General features: G+C 36.3%; 1 protein-coding gene across 4 annotated transcripts in view; it reads right to left on the bottom strand.

Annotated features, from left to right (window-relative positions):
- The window catches only part of NCKAP1 (NCK associated protein 1), a 60,670-nt gene that overhangs the window by 28,010 nt on the left and 8,193 nt on the right, over positions 1 to 24,467 (bottom strand). The window contains exons 2-15 of one of the 4 annotated variants that reach the window (XM_074145795.1): positions 21,477 to 21,494; positions 20,224 to 20,334; positions 9,889 to 9,981; positions 9,613 to 9,669; positions 8,376 to 8,518; positions 8,194 to 8,284; positions 5,961 to 6,098; positions 5,111 to 5,159; positions 4,565 to 4,721; positions 3,898 to 3,954; positions 3,265 to 3,361; positions 3,022 to 3,128; positions 1,762 to 1,894; positions 191 to 272 (exon numbers count right to left, since the gene is read on the bottom strand). In XM_074145795.1, coding sequence (XP_074001896.1) covers positions 191 to 272; positions 1,762 to 1,894; positions 3,022 to 3,128; positions 3,265 to 3,361; positions 3,898 to 3,954; positions 4,565 to 4,721; positions 5,111 to 5,159; positions 5,961 to 6,098; positions 8,194 to 8,284; positions 8,376 to 8,518; positions 9,613 to 9,669; positions 9,889 to 9,981; positions 20,224 to 20,334; positions 21,477 to 21,494 — 1,333 coding nt within the window. The remainder of the gene's footprint in view (positions 1 to 190; positions 273 to 1,761; positions 1,895 to 3,021; positions 3,129 to 3,264; positions 3,362 to 3,897; positions 3,955 to 4,564; positions 4,722 to 5,110; positions 5,160 to 5,960; positions 6,099 to 8,193; positions 8,285 to 8,375; positions 8,519 to 9,612; positions 9,670 to 9,888; positions 9,982 to 20,223; positions 20,335 to 21,476; positions 21,495 to 24,467) is intronic. The other 3 variants (XM_074145796.1, XM_074145797.1, XM_074145798.1) reach the window with 3 other exon arrangements.

Genomic DNA, 24,467 nt, shown 5'->3' with positions numbered 1-24,467 from the left:
AAAAGCTCCCCTGGAAAAGGGACATACAACAAGCAGCACATACCGTAATTAAACAAAAACAAGGGAACAAATTCAGTTTCAGTTTATGCAAGTAATCTGCTCCTATTGATTCCCTGGAACAAAAGGTGACGAAGCTTTCCAGAGGAATCCACCACTCTGCTACCATTTTCCCAAGTTCACTTAAACTTACCTTGTTTCACGCTTAGTGAAGTCATTGTGTTTACAAACGAGGACATGATGATTGATTCATCCTCTGGGCACACTGAAAGATTCTAAAATAAATATTGTTGCTATTATTATTTCAAACTTGGTTTATGAAACAATGTCAATGCTTGTGCCCAATTTATCAGCTATATTCTGAAATACACAAAAATTTACACAAGGTAACTTAATTGACGGAGTATTTCCAATAGCGCTATTTAACAGCTTTGACTTTTTAATTCATTAGTTGACGACAGACACCCAGAAAAGCTTGCTTCCAAACCAACATCTGCTTTAAATGGAAAAATCCATCAGTAATTATGTGCCCACACATTGTCAGGCTGTAGTCATTTACAAAATGGACACCAAACAATTTCCTGTTACATATCAGAAACCAAACATTCTTCTGAACTCTAGAGGCACCCAATCTGTCTGCAAAGAAAAACTGGCCGTGGTAGGATATAACGGAGCCCACATCAGCATCACTTTGCTTCCCACAAAACCCTCTCTCAACAGGTTTTTACTAACATTGACTTCGGTGATTGATACCACCTGAAAGCTGGGCTATCAAGATTTCAAATTTTACAAAATTCAACAGTTTCAACATGAAAAAGCAGTTTCAGCAATTGATAAGATCATATTTCCATTAAATAATATAATAGATAAGTTTCTCATAATTCCAGGTATGACTGACATTTTAACCTAAAGGCTGAAATAAATCCAAATTATCATTCAATCATTTGTCTAAGTCTTGTGCTGGGTATCTGCTATGAATTAATTACAACTAGAATTCATGACAATTTTTTTCCCCTCATTTCAGTTTGATCCTAAGGATTATCCTATCTAAACACAGAATTCTTGTGCCACTTGTACAGTGTTTAGAAGGCATTCACTAAATCAAGGAAGTAATTTCCCAGGAATCAATGGCAAATGACAAAAATATTTAATTCTGTTACTATAAAGAAAATAATCTGTTAACATGTAAGTATACAGAATTAAACACAGCTATTTTGGTATTGAAACAAACCCAAGGATTCAGTTACATTTAATAATTTAAACAGTGATACAAACTGGTATTTAAACTGTTTAAATAAACAGTAGAGTATGTAAGTTCCACCTTCTGGTAACTGATGTAACACTTGAAGTGTGAATTTAATTTTTGAACACAAACAAAAAAGCTTACAGTACAAACTTGTCAAGTTTGAGCAGCTGACCTAGTCATACAATTTGCGCTCCACCTAGTGGTCACTAGGAAATGAAACCAAAACAGTTCAGAAAACCTATAACTTCTTTGTCAGGCCAAGTAAGAAAAAGTTTCTACAATGCTCCTTCAGTGGCACTACTCGTTTTATTGTCTCTACACAAAACATTGTTTAATAACATTTAAGTATTCATATAACAACCAAAGGTCCAACTCTATATCCCAGAATTAAACAGCAAGTTAAGTTAATTTGCCTTACTCAATGTTCAAACTAGGATACATTTTCATAAAGACATTTTGGACAAAACGCCCTTTTTAAAGTTTGCATTTGAGAACCCAAAACCACAGTCTTGACCTACCTGAACAAGCTCATTTAAGACCACTGCATCAAAGCCGGAGAGATACTGTACATAGTATCTCTGCATCACGGGACCATATTTTCGCACGTGTGCTCTGAGCTCCTCCATGTAGAATATCAGCTCGGCTATGTGTCTAGGCAAGAAGACAAGGAAAAGCTTACAAATAAGAAAACATGCAAAAATATTAAAGACAATTTCTACCAGTGGAATGCTTCTCAAGGGGTTTTCCTCCTAATACCTTGCCTTTAAAACTATTATTAATAGGCAATTTCTGCACAAAAATATTTGTTCACGTTGTAAAATGAATTTACATAAGTAATTTTCTCTGCAAGGTAAAATCCACTCATCAGGAGATTAATTAGCAGGATGCCCTCATGGTAATCCTCAAAGGTTTGTCTAACTATCCACTTAATTTTTTTGAAGAAGCCCTTCTATAATGCTCTATTTGAAAATAAATAAAAATCTCAAAAAGTGGTTAGATCTGAAGAACACAATTGTAATAACTGCTTTTCTGTTGGGTTGGTTTTAGCTTGTTTGTTTGGTATTTAAAACCACAAGGATGTTAAATACTTGCACAGGTTGTTTCAGAGAGGCTGTGGGACCTCCATCCCTAGTACCTACTCCAGTGAAGAAAACCCAAGGTTTTTCTGCTCCAGCTGTAGAAATAGCCTTGTGATTGTCACTTGTTTAAACTCCTGCAGTCAATCCACAGATTTTCAGTTCAATCTTGTGTTCAATCTTAAGAACAACTTAAAGAAAACTAGTGCATTTCTGCCTATTCATGAGTCTCTTAAAACCATTTCTCCTTATTACCTTCTGTTTACGATTCCACTAATGCTGTATTATATCAATAAATCTCATCTGATTTAAAAGACTTAGAAGTGTTGCTACAATACAGGAGACATTCTACAAATCAACAAATCAAGCTTTTTGACAGTTTCCTTCCTCCCACCACTGATTTGTTCAATGCAAATCAGTAACACTGAAGACACCATAAAGCTTTTTGGTTGTTTTGCTTCCTCGCAGTATAGTATAAAAAAGTATAAAAATTTAATGAACTATTTTTATTTTATATTTCTAGAGAACACAAACTTTCACCGATGTGCTTCAGATTCTGGGATTCCCAGGTAAAGATTTTCTGAACAATTTCAACTCTTCCATATAGCCATCCTTTCCCAAGATTCCCTTGCCTTCAAATGCATTTCATCTGCAAAATTCTCATGAACATTTAAGGTATCGCACTAGAAATTGTTAACATACTTATCTATGAAATCATCTGCGCTCTTCTTTGGCATGTTATCTGCATGACGAAGAAGCCAAATAATTTCATCACGAGCAAATGATAGTGCCATAAATACAAAAAGTGCCTGAAAAAGAAAAGTTGTTAAGTAGGTTTTCTCTCAGACTAAAGCGTTTCCCCCGCTAAACAAACTGAATGTCATATTATCACTGAGAAACAAAAAGTAAGATTGCAGAAATGCAAAACGTAAGAACCTTAATTACCTTGGGACCCAGCAGGCCTGGCTGATCAGACAGGACAGTAGCCAGTTCTTTCAGTGCAGAACGTAAAAACTTGCGTCTCTCTCTATGCATTGAGCCACTGCATCAAAAGAATAAACCGAAACATCATCCATTCTGCAAACCACAGAACATTTGATTTTTCCAAAAATTTAATCCCAAGCACAGGCAGCTCATATCATACCAACTTTGAAAGTTCAGTTTCAAAGGATGTGGTTCAATTAAAATTGGCATCCCCATCAACAATGCTGTATATTCCTGAAGTATGATTAAACTTAAAAACAAGCTCTCTGCTCCTGGTCTATGATTTGCATTTGACTCCACTAAAACATTTCTATTTAGTTTGATTCATATTAAGTAATGAAACAAAAACTGGAGAATATATAAACTAAATGCTTCTGTCCTGAAAATTTGAAAAATAATCTAAAACTTGGGAAGTTAAATCGATAATGGCATACCATTAAGCAAATCGAGATTTAAAAGAACACTCAATACATGATCTCGTTTGAAAACGCACAATTCAGACAGCATTCAAGAAATCCCATTTATACATTCTTTGCAACCTCCCTAAGGAAAACAATACTAAAATTTGTCAGGAAAACTTTATAAGATACTTACGCATGTGAAACAGCAGCTTCTTTGCACTCTCTGATGTCATTAATACGCTTGTTGTAGCTGCAAGTAAAAAGCAATGTAATATGTTAATAAGTACCAGTAGCAAAATTTAGAAAGCGCTGCGACTTCGTGAGGAGCTGCAATGCCAAGTAGGATATAGCAAAAAGCACACACAAGACTTATTTCCCTGCTCACAGCTAAATGCTAAAACTGGATATCCAAACAGAAAAAACTCTCCACTGAAGTGGTCCTGGTATTAGCTGTTAGAGATCTCAGCTTTGTTACTGCAGGAGGTTTCATATGATATGTTGCAGAAACGACGGCAGACAGTTGCAACTTCTCAAGCAAACTCTGCATTCATGACATCATTTCTCTTCCCTAGATTAAGATTTGTGGGCGAGATCATTAATTTTAACTTTTGCCATTTTAGAGACTGATTCATCAGAGGTTTTCAGAATGGAGATTAAAAAAAGGCACGACAGTTATGAAATCAGGCTCCTGGAAGTTATGCATTAAAGAAACAGTCAAGATATGAGGCAAAAATGTCTGCCTACTGGCTATCCTCAAACAGAACTTCTATCAAGTAGAAGTGGCATTTTCAAACCACTTCTTCAAGAAATGATACGTTTTTAACAGAGGTTCTGAAAGGAGAAAGAGAACAAGAATTTACCCTCGTATGTTTACAAACAAGTCCTCTGCTGCTTTGTGAATGTGGAATACTTCATCTCGAAACAGAGCCAAGCAAGAGCTGCTTTGAAGTGCAAGTTTCCAAAGGTTCAAAGCTGTAGCATCGCTATTTAGGATTCCATGGCACAAAATAAATCCAACTTCAAGAGTTCACATTGATGTATGCCACAAGCCAGATGCACAGAGACAGTAAGAGAACAGTGGGATTATTATGCACAGTTCAAATATTTCATTGATAAACTTTTTAGTGGATAACACAGTTCAATATACAAAAAAACAGCCCACACCATTTTAGTAGAGATATTTTTGTAGTATTTTTGTAACTTGAATTACTTCATGCTGATACTACTCAGCGACTTTCATCAGAATTACTAAAGCCTTCACTTTTAGTTAAAGCCTGGAATAAATTCATGAAAAATTACATTCCATCATACACTGAATTAACTTCATTGCATGTAGTAGTACGATACGTACGAGCAAGATTAATCAAGTTATACAACTATGAGCTGTTTCAGAATCTTTTACTCACAAATGATCCATTTTTCCATTGCATCCAGAGAGAGATATTCACACGGCATCTGTTGAAAAAAAAACAAAACAGTAATTTGTAGCCAGCTAATTATATAAAAGACAATGCATTTCATAAGAAGTACTTTTTCGAAAAAGGGACGAAGAAAGCCTTAAACGCTGACGAATCATGGAAGACTGCTTCTGATTACTAACAGGGCATTGTTTCACCCCTCTAGAAACTGAGGGTCTGAATATTAAATGAGCTTCCATACCCTACCAATACCTTGAACAAAACAGTGAACAAATTTTAACAAGCGTTTAGCTTCAAACATTGTATCTAACAATATTGAAGAACTAAAGGGTTTTGATGTATATTAATCACAACCTGACAGCTGTTAACACTTTATTTTTTTCAGAAAGATGACCACTCATAGTACAACTAAGGGAGCAAATCATAGAATTGTCTAGGTTGGAAGGAACCTTGAAGATCATCTAGTCCAACCATCAATATGCAAATAGTAAACATTTTAAAGGAAGTATCAGTTCTGATTTCCGGTCTGTTGGCCCACAAACATCTAAGACAGGACACAGGATTCCCTCCTTCTACACTGCAGAAGTCAACATTGCTTGCCTTCATCTTTTGATTAGCAAATACTGAAAACAAAGGCCTGAGCTAACTAACAGAAGTTTTAATTAACGTGAGCGAACTTTTCCCATGCACTGAAGTATTCAGGTCTCCCAACTAACCTATTTACTTCTTTGATTAAAAGCCACATAAAGGTAATAAAATGGAAAACAAAACATTCCTACATTATTTTAGGTAAAACCTTGCTTAACTTTGTCATATAATGCAAATTAAAAGGCCATACTGTGTCAGACTGTGCAGGATTAAGCATGGTACTGGGGGCACTGATGAGGCTCAGTAGTTGTGCGTTTCTCCACTGGTCAGCTGAGAGATTTCTTCGAGGATAGACCATCTGGAGCGAAATCAGAGCATCTGAAAGGGACTAAAAAGGAGACCAATGATTAGTTTGAAGATGTCCTCAAGGCTCAGTCTTGAATAAACATCCAAGTTCTTTATGTTGTGAACTGTGTATTGACACTGCCATACTCCAAGCACAAGACACTAAGTCCTATTTTGTCAGTAGTGCTGGTTTCTCAGCATTATTACTAACAATAACCAAAACATTTTACTGAGCTAGTTCTGAAATTAAACTTGAAGTTAAAATCCAGTGCATCTAGTTTATTTCACATATAAAAGACTATTCCAGACTAAGAGAAGGATGAAGAGAAGCAGGTGGTTTTGGTATTTTTAATTATTTTTTAATTAGAGTTCTAAAACCCCGAGTTCAGAATTAGAGGACATGAAAAAAAACCAATAAGGGACAACAAATCTGTCATGTACAATTGAAAGTTGTTCCTTATTTATTCAAGCATCCCAATTACTGTGTTATTCCCTTCTCTGCCACTTCATTTAGTATGTCCTTTTCTCTTCACTAGCAAATTACAATTATTTTGAACAGATACTGTCTCCAGGAGCATCTTCACAGCAGATTAAGCTTATCTAAGTGCTGTTCCACACCTTCTCCCTGTCTTTTGCATCAATACTGGTGTTTGTACGAGTCCTCAGGGAGCCAGGTCTATGCATTATGCCAGCAAAGAAGGTCACTCGGGGCAGGGGGGATGTGTCATCTACTGAAGCTAATTTAAAGGACTAAACAACTGTCAGGTTTACTGCAAAGCAGTGAGATGACGGAAGGAGTGTGCAGGTCCGTGAGAGTATAACCTAAGGATCTGTTTCTATAGGATGGTGCCTGAAGGGATCCCTGACCCCGATTTATACCTCTACCACAGAATAAGCTAAAGACCAAAATCAGACTGAAAAACGGCTTTACAAAACATTTCAAGGAAAAGGACTGGTCCACTATTAAATATGAAGCCATAAGCAAAAATAATACTGAAAAGTGAAGCACCTTTGCTAAAATGTGTACAAGATTAATTGCAAATGAGATCCTTGCTAATTAAGTCTTAACAAGACAGGAATTGTGCAGGAGAAAGTATAACAAAAATAAGTTTACAGATTATTTAGACAAGTGAGAAGTACTCAAAAGTATTTCACTTCAGAGCATTTTGAGAAGTATCTGAAAAAGTCTCTGACCTGCTAGTGACTATCTTCAAAAGTTTAAGGAAATTAAGAAAAATCTCAAGAGAATTAGAGAAGGAAAACACACCTAGTACTTAAGACTTCAAAACCGGGGGTGAGAACTAAACACAAAACCTTAAAAACATCAGGCAATAACTCAGTATTTAACTTAAACTCCTTCCAAAAATTCCAAAATAAGTTGTTAAGCAATCAATTTGCGAGCACCTAGAAAATAACACCTTTATAAAGAACAGTCAGTAGCAATCAAACATAGTTTCCTTTGACAGGGGAGCAAGCCTAGTGGACAAACCGGAAGCGATAAACAGGATATACATTGACTTTGGTGAGGATTCTGTCACTTCCAAGGGATTTACATACAAAAATACAGCCTAGGTAAATAATCACAGAACTGCAGCACAACCAGCTGTGTAAGAATAAAAGCTTAAAAACATTTCTACAGAAAAGGCTAAAAGAACTGGATGCACTTAACATCGCAAAGTCAATGGAGCAGGGTACACAATGTCAGCTTTTGAGTATAGGAGATATAATTAAAGAGGCAGTGGTCTCCAGCGCCCCCAGTTTAAGTATAATCCAAAGCAAAACCCCTCAGGTTACAAAGTAGAAAAACCCACATTCATCTAGGATGATAAACCAGCAAAAAATTGGTTTCATAGAAACACTAGGAATCTCCTTAATTTCAAACTACAAAATAAAACACAGATGTAGCTGTTCTCAGATGACCCACAACTGATTTTTAACCAATTTCTAATCCTTAGTGAACAAAATGGAACCTTACCAATGGGTCTTTAGCGTTCCTGTATTTCTATAGGTTCTGCTAAAATCTCCTGTAAAATTTATACCTAGTGGTTTTTGACAAAACGAACTCTTGCGTATTTACTTTTTTATCTCTGCTTCTCTCCGTGAAGGTTACTATGTTCCTGTGAAAGGTAGTTACATACTTTACTGTGAGGTACAAACTCCTCCATCATTTTCTTTAAAGGATTTTCATAATCCACGATCATCTGGCCAAGGCGTGGATATTCTCTGTCACTAAAAGCAACAAAAGACAATAGTCAGGTGTAATTATTATCATCATTATTATTTATTATTAAGCACACTTCCTACATAACAGATTTTTTACCTTGCTCCGTGTGTCATTTCATGGGCATAGTTATACAATCCAATGATAGCCTTCCTTTCTTCAATTCGAGACAGCAATATCATTAGAGTTGTGTAAGTTATAATCAAATCCAGGTAGTTCTTTGTTAAATCGAAGTTTACAGTCTAGAGATAAAACCCAGTAAATCATCATTCTAAAACTTTCAGAAACAAGTACAAAACTTTTTTTTTTTTTACCTCTTTCCACCAATTTTCAGCATTTTTAAATAAAATGAACTGTCTTGATCAAAGTTTTTGCTCTGGCCGCATACAGACTTTGTAACATCTTAATTGATTCACTCAAATCCCCAGAACTGTGTATTCATGAAAGCAAGCATGCAAATAAATTCTTCCAGGCTCAAGTGTCACAGGTTAACTGACAGACAGGAAAACTTTCCTTGGATATTACTAAGCAGCCAGCAAGTGCTTTGGCCTGTGAATTATATTTTAGTAAGACTCTAATGTAAAAAACTATCACATATCCCACTGGCCTAGCTAGTAAGATCACTCCATAGGATACAGACCTGCTCCTCTTAGTATGAAACTAAGTCAGCCAAAATTTAGAACAATGACTAGATCTAGTGAAGTGACATCATGAACATTAGAAAAGAAAGCTGAAACAAAAAGAAAAGGCGTTTGAGGTTTTGTTTTGGGGTTTTTAGGTGTTTGATGGTTTTTTCGGGGGTTTTTTTTGTGGTTTTTTGTTGTTGGTGGTGGTGGGGGCGGTTTGTTTTTTCGTTGGTTTTTTTCTTTTGTTGGTTTTTTTTGTTTGTTTTTTTTTAAACAGAACCCTTGTAGCTGCTTTTGTACTTGCTTTAGCCAACACCAGAATTGACCTCCTCACATCTCTCTTAGGTGGACAGCAGTAATATTCCTGTTTTGTAAGTCTACATGGCTTAAGTATGTAGATGACAGTAAACCTCTAAGAATAAACTTGCAGATACAAGAAAGCAAAAATTACAGAAAGATTTGTATGTCTGGTAACAGACAATGCTGTTACCGTTGTCCATAAGTAGCCTGTTTAAAATTGTCTATCTTCTGATTTCAAGTTATTTATAGAAGTGAGAGATCTGAAGATTACAGTATTTCTCTCTTGCATTTATAACTAGAGATGTCATGTTTCTTGGGCTAACATAAACATGTCCTTCTAATTGCCTACACAGGACTCTGATTAAAAACATTTTTAAGTGGTATTTGAAAGTTTAATCCCAGAAACTTACAATATCAAAGAAGACTTGGCAAACATCAATAGTGTTCAGCAGTTCACAAACATGGTCCTTGGGGGGGGAGGGGAAACAAAAAAAAAAAAAAAAGGAGTTTAGTTTTAAAAAAATATAACTAAATTACTTCACTATGCTTAGTGATGGAGACTAATTATTTATTTTTTTAAAGAACAGAGCTACCGGCTCATCTATTTCATTATATAGTGCTATTTCACAAATAAAAAGAAAGAAACCTGATGTCACAGCAGAACCGACGTATTTGCAATACCTTACCTTAAATTCCATAACATCAACAAAAGTGAAGTAGTATAATGCCAGGTTCTTCAGAATCTCCGATTTTTCTTTCTGGAGCTGAGCAAGCTGTTGCTAAAAGAGAAACATAAAGATGCACACTGTTCTTAGAAGATCGATAATACCTGTGAAGCGCAGAGTAACCACCAGGCCACGCAAAGAAGCCTTAACATGGTTTTCTAAGACTGAGGTTCTGTGTGTCTCAAATACACACAGAGTTCTCAGAACAGATCATTTTAACGGCTGCCAACTATACTTCGAAGACAAAAGTCAAATTAGTACACATTAGTACCAAAGTCATATTGTTTAGCTCAGCTAGAGATGAAAATGGGTAGTTAGGAAAACAGTGTTATCATATGTATAATTAGCAAAAGCAGAACTGTACGGGAGCACAAATCAGTATGACAAAAAAACCAATGACGTTACTTGAGGTGGGAGAAAAGAAGGTGGCAGGTTACAAACTTTACTACAGAAAAACATTATGCTTTTAAATTCTGAACTTACCAAAAAGAATATCCAGGCAAAGCCACGTTAAGCATGCAAAATAAAATGTAGATACAAACATAAAATACAGTAACGGTTCTTTGACCAGTTCCATATAAACACAATAATACATTCAAACAAAAGCAACAAAATAAAGAAACAAAAAAGAAGCAAAACACTAGCATTAGACACTGGTGGATAAAATGGAAGAGGCAAATGTGAATACAAAGGCATAAAACAGTTCACGTTTAGTTTTACTATTTTTTAAACAGACAATGAGATATCATTTAATTTCCATGCTTTTCAACCTTTTCCACAGGAACCAGACAGATCACTTAATTACAATTAAGATCACCAAAAAACCCCACAGCTTCTAGTGAACAGCCATTCTGTTTATCTATGTATTACAGTCTCATAGCAGTGCAAGAATCCAATTACTTAACTTGCAATATCCATCTACTAATTAAGCCTCTTTCTTGATATATGAATTGAAATGAGTAAAAGTAGTCGTAACACTCAATATAAAAGTGCCCTCCAAAAAGCTGCAAGACCTTAAATTAAAGACTGATCAAGTTAAATAAAATTTTCTTCTCAGCAAAAGCAATCATAACAATGAATTAAAAAATTGTTTCAAATTGGTTAGCTTATTTGCATATGATGGGTTAGAACTGAATACGCTTCCTCATCTCCCTCCCTTTACAAAGCTCTGCTCTGTGTTCCATGTAAAGCACTAAAATTCCTCTAAATTAAAAAAATAAGACTGCCTGGACCCCTACTGGACCACTATATAATATATAAGATAATTTTTGCTTCTTTCCTCTGAATTTTGAGAGGTGATCATGATTTTTAGAAGCCTTGAGCCATAAGACTTCCATTATAGCCAAGACAGACAGGCACATACAGAGTTATGAGCAAACTGGAACGGCTACATTAGAAAATATTCCTGCCCGCTCTTAAACCAGAGGAAAGGATTTAACTTGGAAGGTCTGACTTTGAATGCTTGCCCTATATAATATTTAAGTTTCTTTCACATAGTCATCAGGTGAGATTTAGATGAAAAACGGGTGCAAGTACATGCGTTTATCCTTCTTCATGTGTGCAACTTCCCCTGGTAATCTCATGCGCTAGGAGATAGGTTATTTCCATTTAAACTGCTGCTGCACAAAACCCGTTTTCAAATGTATGTCCTATGAAATGCGTTTTGATCCTCGGTATGATTTTGCTATTACCTTTCCCAGTGCACACCCTAAAGTTTAACTGCCTTAACGAAGCATCCAGCATCATCATATGTGGAGTCAGGAACTCCTGCAGGTCTGCACGGCTCCAGCAACCCTTTGGGCCAACTTGCAGCTCTCCTTGGGATCCCCCCCAGAGGAAAGAGCGCTTCGTACTTTCGGGGCTGCTTCGTCAGTCAACAGTTGTTACACGACGAACATTCATCACCTAAGACGCTTGGTTTCAACCTCCGTCTTGACCCTGCCTTTTAAACTATTTATTGCAAGTGATTTGTTTTAAAAACACCAAGCGGAAAGCAGGTTTGTTTCTGTGAAACTAACACAAGCGCGAATTGCGTGAATTTGAGGAGCTGTTTCATGATTTTTCAGCAACAGTCCACATGCTATCATTCAGAAATCGGAATAATTCCAGTGCAGAAAGAAGACAAAACCAAAACCCACGTTACAATTGCATATATGCTTTACCAACAATGAGGTGTAATGCTAAGGATGTACACTACAGCTACGCCTGGTGTAACAAATAGCAACTTCTGGAGGACAAGTCACATTTGGGCCACAACACATGAAGTGGGGAGATAGAGCAAAAAAAAAAAAGAAGATCATGCTGGAATCTATGCCTGTAAAATAAATCTTTTTTTCAGATTGTACATTAAATAACAGAATATAGGGAGGTATTAATATTACACTCAACCAAGAGCTAAGGAATCACTGCTGTGCACTGTGAAGTAGTTACCTGCATTCCCAGAACTATTTATACTTAAATGATGCTAAAACTTTCATACAGAGTTACGGTGATCTTTCTTTGCGCTCTGAATGTTGAGGATGTAAACAAACTTTTACTTAAAATATTTGTATCAAAGTAAAACAATGTATCAACTGTAATCACCGCTACAGTGCAAACAGTGCGATTCATGGGGAGATGTTTAAAAGTACAGCTTACAGCATGTTGGGTCTTGGATGTTTATTTGCATTTTTATCACTCAGGAATGTGGGTGTAGCTCTTTCCACACCCACTACAACAAAACTTTCCATTACTAATTTCCTAACAGCTGTTAAGAAATAGCCGGTGCTATACCGTTTTGTATTTGGTTTGAGGCTTTTTTCCCTCCGCCTGCAATTCCATTTACCAGCAAACATTTCTGTTTCCAATATTCAACAACTGTTTTAAAATGGGATAAGCTGAAGAAATAACTCTTAGAACATTACTAGCATCAAAAGATTACAGCTAACCATGCCTTGTTGATTGGTTAGATGTGTTTTATTTATTCTTAAAGAATGCGAAGTACAGATTGTATGAACAAGGACAACAGTATTTTTGTTGAACAAGGTGAATTAGATTTAAGCATAATATAACAGGATCAAAAAAAGGGAAATAACTTAATTGAAAATTTAGTTTGTCTATGAACAAAAATACCACATCTCCAATCATATTTGATTATTCATAAATCAGAATTTTAAATACCAGAGAATGAAGCAGACACTTTATCACGTATGTTATCTAACAGAGAAGGAACTGATCTTTACCAAGTCGTCTTGTGCCTTTCCTTCTTCATATTAAACCCCCAAAATCTTTACACAACTGATTACGTACACCAAAAAACTACATTAAAAGAAGTGCATTAACAGCAGTGAAAAACAAATCAGAAAATGCAAGACAGCCTCACCTAAAGCTTACGTGAACAGAGACAAGAAGTAATGACACAGATGCTGGCATATTAACAATGTGAATAAATACAAATTTAATATGAATGCACAGGAAAAATACCAGACAACTAGAAAAGGTTGTTCAGAGAGTTTTACATATGGAAAATGGAGGATAACTGTAGTTCTGTAACTACTTGATCATATTTATTTGACTGCTGGCAAGTAGTATGTGAATAAACGTCTTACTTCATGATTCATGAATAGATATAAGCAGGGGAATTATCTCCTCCTTACATTAATGTGGTATTTTTCCTGAAAGTGTGATCATTAAACACTTAAATTTGTTTTCAACAAACCGACACTGTAGATATTACAATGTCCTCAGAGAAAACACCATCAACTTAATCTTACTAGCTGGAATATAAACCCCCAAAAGCAGTATTAGAAATTATGACTGTTAAAATTCTGGGGATAGGCGTAAATAATCCCTGTCAGCATTCCTTCTGTCATTTATTATACTAACTATGCCTGCCACCTGTAGAGTCTTTAGAAGAAGATTTTAAAAACTCAACTCATGCAAACAAAGTTCTGTGTCTACAAGAATGGCAGGGAGAGAGAGAAGGGTCTAATCAAATGAAGAAAATGAATTTAAATTCTGTAAACTAACTGTAGAATGATGGATGTGTCCTTGGTTTTGTTATTTCCAATTAAAAGCAGCCTCTGCAGTGACATGCTGCATATAAAAAGATGTAATAGAACATTTAACACGTTTACTACCTGTTTCTACTGCAAGATCTATTTTTGGTTTGTTTTCAAGTTTCCAGCACTAAGTTAACTCTTTTGAAAAGGAAATAGCCACCCATGACCCTCCACAACTGTTACTGTCCCCAGGGTTGACCATATTCTTAATGGCAGATCTACCTGTCAGTCATAAGGAACAGTTTCCCCATTCTCTCACTTTCTTTTCTGTAAATTCATACAGTAATTCCTATATCAAGCTCATTACATATTACTGTGTCATACAACCTTTGGCCACAGGTCTTGACATCTCCGGGGCAACTATTTACAAAGTAAGTCTTGTCTGTGCTATTCTGTAGATACAAATGTTGTGGACATATGTCTTTAGCTGCCTGCATACTTACATTTATGTCATGAAATCACAAAAGAACTATTAATTTAAAATGCATGAAGACTAATTTTAGAATGCCATCTCAGTAACACTGTTTAACTAAAATACTGTATAATAAGGTTCTATATATATATATCACTATTATATTAATAATATAATAATATTAATGAGGTTTTTTGGCTTCTTTGTTTTTTAATGGCCAAGCTCTTCAGTTGTCAATCATAAATCAAAAGAGGATTTCAGTTTTAATAGATGAAGAAAACAGGTTAAGTATTACAAACATTCACTCCTTTGCAGGTATTGCATATGCTATTGAGCAACAAGGGCAAGAACATGACTAGTTTGGTTTACCTTGGCAAGTGACTCATGGACTGGTTTGACTTACAGCAGCATACCACAATAATTTATTGCAAATAATAGTAAAACTTAAATTGTTTTTGGATGCTACTTCATCTCAACTTCACGCACAATCAAAGGTTAAGCCATGAATATAAACATCTCTGCTGACAGTGCTTACAATTCTGAAAAAATTTAAGTTACATTATGACAGTTCGGTTTGGTGAAACATTTTAAAGAGATTTCAAGATTTCACATTACCCTTTGGAATCACCCTGAAAAAAGCGTTCACTTTCAAATGACTGTTAGGCTGAAATATTTTACATACTACTCTCTGATTACATTATAGCATAAGTCACTTAAAGCTGCAAAGTCAGTCTTATGCAGGCAACAACTGAAAGACATCAGATACGGCACTGCGTACAAAATCAAACTAGTAGGTATGGTTTTAGCAGAGCAACTTCAATTCTGCATGATTTTTAGTAAGAACGTTGATAAAAATTCGTTTTTGCAGGTATTTTGCAGTACATTCTGAAATAAATTTTGTACATCCTATTCTCAAGTGTAAGGAATCTCAACTGCTTGTACGAAGCTGAACAGAGACCAGTTACTCGTCAGCTGGCTTGACTCACAGAGAGGGATCACCCGTAAATGAAACTACTGCCTTGGTGAGTTTTGGAAACCCCATCTCATGAGTCCCTTCAGCACTCTAAGTTCCTTGGGCAGTGGTGAGTGGAGTTGAACAGGCAGCCGTGCAAGGAAAGCACAGCGTCCTCGTACCTGGAAAAAGATTTTAGTCTTCACGGCCAGGAACACAGATAATTTTGTGGTGGAATACAGGGACTTGGGTTTTTACTGCTTAATGAAGCAATAAGGTGTCTGAAAAAACAAGTCTCCCAGACAAGAGAACTAGAACTCCAGAAAGCTGGGGGAAAATATTTAAGTTTACTGAATTTGGAGATTTAAGTTACTTTGCTAAAGTTAATCTTAAGAAATCAGCTGTCATAGGTATTAAATACCCTATTGTTTCATCAACAGTTTTTTAGAGAAACAGAATTACCAACACGAGGCAGCACAACTGAGACCCCGATTTCTCCTCAGAAGAGAATTTCTAAATTATCTTCACTAGCACTGTGTAAATTACAAAACCAAAAGCTTCATTAGAAACAATCAAACAAACAAATGACGTTTTCCTTTTGGCACTGTACCCCTTGCAGGGGCTGAAAGGAGCACTTCAAAAAGCAAACAATTATTTGTATTTAGTTAAGTGTTTTGAAAAAGACGAATTATTGGAAGCACCTATCGCAAATTAAAAATGAAGACTGGCTATAAAGTGCACATTTCAATAATCTCATTATGGAAGAAATCAATTAATAAAAACATGCATTAATGTCTTCTAATAAGCTTCGGCCAAGGAGGTCCAGCCACTCTGTGCCCACAACGCCTCTCCTACATCAAGCTAATTTGCTATGCAACCAGCTCGCTATGAAGTGAAACTGTGAAAGACACAGTGAGCAGACCAAACATGCATACTAGGACCTAAAAGGAAAAAGCAAATAAAACGTAAAGCGAACTAAGTCGCATCTACAGATCCTAAACCAGGCAGGCTGGAAATGCTTGCACCGCTTGTACTCTACTCTCAGATGATCTCATTTCCAATCCCTGCTGACATAATACAGTAGAAAATCATTACAATTAAATCAGGGAAATAACCCCCCAAAACACTATCTCCTACGAAATTGAACCTGTAAGTCAATACAAAGCACAGTGGAATTGATATGAACAGTACTGGGAAGACAGCTACTAAAAGATTAAGATTAGCAGTACGTGGAAAAAATGGACATTTTTCCCACTAACCACACGCTTACAAACTTCTGAGTAGCGTTTCACTGGTCCGCTTACCACACTAAGCGACGTCTAATCCTCAACTTTTCCAGTAGACATTTTAAAAATACAGGAAGTTTTTCTACATGGAAACTGCTATGGAGAAGTCTGAGTAAAAGACAAACATATGTTCAAGAAAGGAGGCAGACGTTCTCACTGCTTCCCATATGTGAAGTTTCGGAAAGCAGAACAGAGGCTTGCTCCATCACACCGAGACACAGAGCTTTACCTGGGCAGGCAGCACATTTTTCACACCCCATCCACAATCTACAGAAAATCATCTTTTCTCCCTGCATCTCCAGTTCTCCATCATGAAGTATTTTTGATATGATTTTACAATGTTAACATTGACTGAGTAAATTTTAGGTCCTAATACATTTTTTTTGGAGTTCGTATATTATTTTCCCATTTCTCTGGTGAGAAACCCTGCCTGTGCGCCTTCTAAAAGGAAGAGGTCTAAAAAAGCCTCAGAAAAATCAGGCTGCTTCTGCATCCCTTACTTTGGAACTTTTCTTCGGAAGCTGGGAAATTCAGTAAAAATACAGGTTACTCTGAGTCAATACTAACACAATCAGACCACCAGTCTGAAGAAAAACGATAATGCTGGAAATCTTTTTGGAAAGCTTCTCCAATTTAGAAGGCTTTTTCAAAGCCAAGTTTAAGCCGATTTGAAATAAGTATAAATACTAACATTTCCCAAATACAGAAAACATATTTTTTATTGTTATATTCTTTCTTTTTCAAATAGGACTCTAAAAAGTTTGTTTCTCACCTTGGCAATCCTTCAGATTTTTTTTTTTTTGTTTACGTACACTCCCTCCGTTGCAGGCATTTCACACACTTTTAAGCAATACTACATTGCTGGCCAACATCATTAACAGTTTACTTTGGAGCTCAGTCTTCAAACTGCACATTTTCAAGGTTGTATGGCTCATGATGGCAATTGGAGAAGGAAGGGCAAGTATAAGAGATCAGGAGTGCCCTCAGACAACGGGAGACAGTGAGTTATGAACTGATGAGGACCAGAGTCACCTATAATCGATCTTTTGGAAGATGAACTTCTCCATTTTGTTTTCCAGCTTGGTCAGCAAGGATTGATCAGGCATTTCACTTTTGTTTGAACTGCTCATAAACATTCACTCTTACTACAATATTGAAAAATCAGCGATTGCCAGATATCCCTCTAGTCTGAATTGGCATGTCACACACTGAAGGAGGAACAAAACCAGGAGCTGTTTTTTTGTGAAAAAACATGTAAAAGGTATCAATAGCAAACGTAACAGAATCACTTGTTTCAAAAGACTGAAAAAGCAGGCTTTTCAAGATTAGGCACCTATCTGATTACAGCACAGACTGCTCATACTCTTCAGTAAAATGTGTTGTTCACCTCTGAGACACAAAACATTTTGAATGATGACACCTGAAGAAAAACTAGCAGCTAAAAGAATAGGTCAAAAAAATCCAAAAAGAAGGCACCAGTGCTTCTCTCACTGAACGCAACCTCATTTAGCATCATCAGCTACTGACATGTCACTAGGTATTACTAACTGTACAGATGCACGATGCTAAGCTATGGCAACCACTGCAGTTGAACATACATCAAAAGAGCCTCCCTGAAAGGCTTCTTCACTTCAAGGAAGAAGCACAGATTATGATTTCTCAACTATCTCCCCTGCAGTAATTCTCCATAATATTTCATTAATTGATGCGTCCTTGTTCCAATAAGCTTCCTGCCCTTTATAAATCTCTGATCACCCACTTCCCCACTGAAGGAACTCACTGGTGCACCCTCCCAATACATGGTGAGCTGGCTGCTGGACGACAGAAGGAAGAAGACAAAGGAGAAGCAAGGAGGGAAACATCTTCCTGACCAGGAACAGATAAGATTTACAAACAAAAATCTATCTTACATCAAACTAGAACTTTCTCTGCGTATGACATGGCTTTTGTCTCATTAAGTATTTGTTTCATGTAAAGGTTTCTTTTGGGATATGTAACACTCTACAAGGAAACATCTGTAAATAACTAAGCCAAGCAAACCGCCATCAGGTCTGACACAGGTCGGGAAACCCCAGCTGCATATCGCTAGACCTGAAAACCCCTACCTTAAACTGTGCTCATACATAAAGAGGGTATGCTTTTGATAACTGTGCTTAATAAACACAGGCCTGGCTGCCTCATGGTAAATAAACACAAAGCAATGACAAAATATTATGAGTGTGTCCTATTTTAGAAACTGGGATTGTCAAAATATATCAATTTAGCTTTGATCTCTTTTCATAAACTTCACAGTACCAAATACTTAGATATCTATCATTAGTTAAGATCCAAATTCACAGTCAACAACAGGCATACATACAAAGCATAAAAGCAACTGCATTAAACAAATTCTATGTAAGTAATATTTTACTTTTAATAGTAGATCTGCCACTGAAGTTTACAGAATACAGAAGCATTTACCAAACATGGTTTAACGGGTTTACTATTTTTACATAGATTTGATAAAGAATTTGCCATATCTATTACTAACACTATAAAACAGTATAAAACATGTACAAGTTTTAAAGTCAGTAAGCACATTATTACTGAAACGGTTTCCTCCATAAAGGAAGGGTTTTCCATCTTTTTTTTTTTTCCCATTGGTATTATTGGAGACATTACACAGAAAACCTAGAAGGCACTGTAAAAGAAACTGATTATTCCCACTGCTATTACTGCTACCATTCTGCAGAAACCTAAGTGCTTAAAGCAAGCCTAAACCTCTCAAGCACACATGCAAGTAGCTGCATGCAGGGAACATGCAAACCCAACACCTACCTCCACTTTCCACCTCCGGAAAAAATATAAGCAGGTAAAACAAAAATCTTTCCCTTGACTTTCAAATTGAGAGAGAAACAAATGTACATCACCTGACAAAATACCTACCTGTAAATCTGATAATCTTAATTATCTCTAAAAGACTACAAAGTCAATTTCAGCAGTACTGAATCACTCATAAGGGTGAAAGACAATTTCCTACTGCAACTGAACTCACTACATCTGAAGAGGAAACAGTCATATTTCTGTATGTTTGTACTTCACAAGGTTTCTCCTTACACAGTAAAGCTTTCTTTACGCCCACAGGGACTGACTCCATAAGCAACACACCTGTAAGGTATGAGCCCCTGTAAAGTACAAACATTTTCCCACTTTGCAGTCAGGTGGGTTTTACTCATCTGCTGTTCAGGTCTCATCACAAATAAAGTTATGCAACTTCCATCTTCTGCAATCAGCCTGGTCACCAACAATTTCTGCGATCAGGCATTATTTTTTTCGGGGATTACTTCCTGTTGACAATTCTTTGAAATGGAAGAGAAGACAGTAGGCAAAAAGAAAACCAGCAAGTGTCCTACCCTAACAAAACCAATCAGAATTGAAGAATAATATTCTCTCTTTGGAGGTAGCTCTTTCTAAAGTATCATGTCAGATACTTGAATCAACAACTGTATTTCAACTGTAACTGTCACCATAAGATGCTTTATAAAAACACATAAAACCTCACAGATTTGAGCAACAAGTGCTGAAAGGTATTGAGAAAAATACTTATATAGACATTTGGTTACTTACATTGTTGTTGCGTGTTTCTACTGCTGGAAACTTCCTGACTATGAATTTGACAGCAGATTCCAGGTTTTTGTCAATAAGATAGGATGGTTTGGCTTTGGGGTCACCGCATGCCTATAAAAAAATACAGTAAAAAATGAAGTAAAACCACAATCATCCATCTAAAGCTAAGTGATAGTTGCAAATCTGAAGACAAACTAGAAAGATTCTTTTTTTGTTTGTTTGTTTTTAGTGAGCAGGTGATAAAATGAAAGGCAAAGTGCAGGGACTGTCACAGCTGAAATATGCAATGGGAAACAGTACAGAGATGCTCTTCTACTGAAAAAGATGCATGGAAATATCAAAGCAGTTAGTGCAGAACAGCAGTGAGGGAAAAAAACTCAATCCTAAAAGGAGGAGAAAAAAAAAAGGTTTCCTTTTAATGCTATTCCTGGTTTGAGGTAGTGTTGTATGCATCTGTAGTTAATAAACTGTTAGAAAATTCAATCGTCTTCTGTGGAGGACAGTGCTGGGCACCTTAAATGATTAAACTATCCTTTGTGAAACCAAACTAAAAGCCCCACCACCAATCTGCATTTCATTTTTCTTGAAATTGTTAACTGCAAGACAATTTTCCGTTCTACAATGAAACCACCAGTACTTGCCTGAAGTATTCTATTTCCTTAGATTAAGAACTCAAGTTTTCTCATTTTCTTTACTCCTACAGTAGCATAGGCTGTGCTTTAAAAGCAGCAAATCAAGAAATGTCGTTAAATTTTGATTTCAACAGAAGTCACAACTAAGTGTTAGGTCTCTTAAATAACTTAAGTAGACATACCAGAACAGCTTCTGTGGACAAACGACTGACAAAGCACCTACTTTTGCCAGCTACAGTGCATGCTGTCAGACACGCTACTACTTCTCAACTACTCTTGACTAGCAAGCCATGCTACACCATTTAGTTTGGAGAAACATACTAAAAGCAGCGTTACTTACATGACAAAATTTGTGCTCAAATCCTATTTTCTCTCAAATACTCATTTAGCTTTATAGTCCTCGTAGGGATTTCCAAAGGAGTCTCGTGTCTCATGCAAAACTCAATTACATGCTAGGCATTTCTACGCAACATAGTGAACTCAAATGACAGCTCATTTAAAAACTTTTCCACATTAATTTCTATGACTGAGTTGTGGACTGTAGAGACAGAAGTCATGGAGTATGAGACCGATTCTGAAAGCGGGCAAGCGGGCAAAGGGAAGGTGAAAAGCTTTGCAAACCTTCCAAACTTGTCCTTGCTGGGGAAGCAGTGTAATAAAAAGAGAGAAAAATTACATATAAACAAATTACTCTTAAATTCTAAAATATGTTACATTTAAGTGAACTAATACACTATTACCTACAACCATGAGAACATTATGATCATCTGTTACTATAGGCAGCATACTGGATGGTGATTATTCTAACACTCACAAACAACTTTACATCTACTTATTCGAATTTTACTATTGTGCAAAGAGCTGCTTATATGCTGAAACATGTAACTTCTACTAGTATTTCCAAACTAAGTTCAGGTAGGGAGAGAAAAAGAGGAGTTAACACATATCACATGCAACTACAGGGGAAAAAAGGAGAGAAACTCAGTGAAGTTTTACATACCTGAAAAAGAAACGGTAGCCAAGAAAAAAAACAAGAGTCATTATTTTAAGTTTCTGAAACTCCTACCAGCAGTACATGACCAGCACGATGTATGCTAACATACTACTCTAATACCAAAACTCTCACATTTGCTGATTTTCCCACAAAAATACTAAGTTTTACTAAAAAGTCACATCTATAATACTCCCAGAGGAATTTATAAGGAAAATAAATTCAGCAACATCAACATTATCGATTAGATATTAAATAGTTGCTTCGATATTTTTACAGCAGCAAACACCACTTGCCACAGTAGATCTATTCTTGTACACACTTCAAAGTCTTTACACAGTTTCAAAAGTAAAAATTATACTGTAAATAGGCATCAAAAAAAGTAAACAATGCGCCTCAAATTTGCAAAGTCTTAATTAACTAGATGCCATGGGTTTGTCAGATTATTTCAATTTTCTGTCCTTGTCATACATTGTATAACTTTCTCTATGAAACGAAGGATTACAAGCTAAGGAAACAGTTTAATGGACAACATATATTTGTGGCCTTCTAAAATCCAGTATGGTTGCTCTTATGTAGGAGATAACTGCCACCATCAACTTCCTAATATTTTCGGTCTGAATTGAAACATTATTTCCACATGCACTCCTCCTTTTTCCTAGCAATAGATGTTTTTCCTCCTATAAATCAGCTTTCCAAAATATTTACTAAAAATTGTTCTACGCAAGCCCTTACGCACAGATCATTCACATGGAAAGAGACGTATGAAAACACTAACACGCACATCCTCATGTGGCTTCAGGAACTCAGTTCCCAGGGATGATTAATATTATCCTCAGCCTAACTGGCAATCCCCTCAATATATCTGAATATGCAATAGAGAGCTTTGCTCCTTCCCCTTGTTTGTTTGCTAACATCACACTTAAAGCAACTGTAATTCTTCCTACTAATAAACTACACAAGAATGATCCACAGATAAGAAAGAAAATGGCTGCAAGATACAAAAGGTTAAAAATAGCCTTCACGCATTTAAAAATTCCACCTTCTAAAAAGCTGTAGAAGCCTACCTACAGGGACTGAATAGAAAGAGAACTGACACCACCAAACGAGTGGGTTGATGCTTTTTCCTTCCCTCTCCGATATTCCACAGCACTTCAGCTCCTTTCTAAGAACTGATATTATTTGATTACCAGCTGTTGTTGCATCAATACAGTTCTCATCCATAATGTTACCTGCATTCAGCATCACAAGTAAAACTGTCTACACAAGCTAAACCTCTCCTAAAACAGCAAACAGACCTATGAAGCTCAAGATCACTAGTTTACTCTAGAAAGCATAAAAGAGCAAAGATACAAAGCCCAAACCTAGCACTTTTGCACAAGTGTGGAAGTGTGATAAGGCACATAACCACAATTTTGCACCATAGAAAGAACAAAGACACTAAAGGTAAGGGTCTTAGAATATAGATAAGAAAGATAGCTTTTGCTTTTAATAGTTTTATTGGTCAATGCAAAATCTCTTGTCAGTACTGTAATAGGCAGGAATATCATGGTACAACATAGAAAGATCACTTTGCCACATACAGCTCTCCAGCATTCAAATAGAATTTTGAGAATTAGACAAAACCTTTCTCAATCAGCCTCAGATATCACTTTTCCCCCTCCCCAACCCCCCCCCCAGTGGGCTGCAATAACCTTTTTTCATTTTTTTTTTTAAAAACAAAAAAGCCAACCTACAACAGAATGGCTACAGTTTTGGGGCATTAAAAAGAAATTCATGAAGTTAAAGTGTTCTTACTAGCGCAGCATTCATAGAATACAGCTCTGAAGCTATGGGAGTCCAGCTGCTTCAGCCCCGAAATATTATACTGAAAGAATCTCCCAGCAGTCAACTCTAAATTACTTTGTACATTACTAAACAGCTGTCAAGCAGTTATGCTGAAAAAGATGATGCAAAGCTACAATTAGAGACTATTCTAAGTAGTTAAAAAAAAAACAAACTGAAAAGGACTCAGACACTGAATTTCTATCAAGTTACACAGCATCTCTTTCCACAGCACTTTGGAATGGTACCCTGCTATGGTAACTGAACACATTTTCCTGATCTGATTCTATGCATCCAACTCTAACAAGAACAACATGACTTCTACAGCTAAGAGATTCATTATTTGGGGGAAAAAAATCATTGCTATCATACACACAAGCTATCAAACCAGATAAGACAGATCAGACTACATGTACTCTTTAGAGATGCTTCACTAAGCCATACATTTTTAATTAAAGCAGTGTTTCGCTATCTACCCTAATAATCTAGATAACCTAGATAATCTAGATAATATTATTAAACAAAATTCAGACTCTATTCTTCACTTGATGCTAAATTCTAGGAGAACTTGATTAGGTTCTCCTATACTATTCTCCCTTTGAAAATGAAACAAACTACATAGCTTTACTTTCCAGGTTGTACTCATTCAGAAGCAACCAACAAGAAAATATCCAACAACAAAAACCTGCTTAAGGCCTACATTTAAAATAAGCAGCCTGTAAAGAAGAACACAGAATCCAGTATAACTGCCTTTGGCCCAGAGTACACCAACATTAAGATAAACAGCAAGGAGACCC

This window comes from Numenius arquata, chromosome 3 (genome assembly GCF_964106895.1).
Source record: "Numenius arquata chromosome 3, bNumArq3.hap1.1, whole genome shotgun sequence".
Lineage (NCBI taxonomy): Eukaryota > Metazoa > Chordata > Aves > Charadriiformes > Scolopacidae > Numenius > Numenius arquata.
This window is presented reverse-complemented; position numbering and strand designations above follow the sequence as displayed.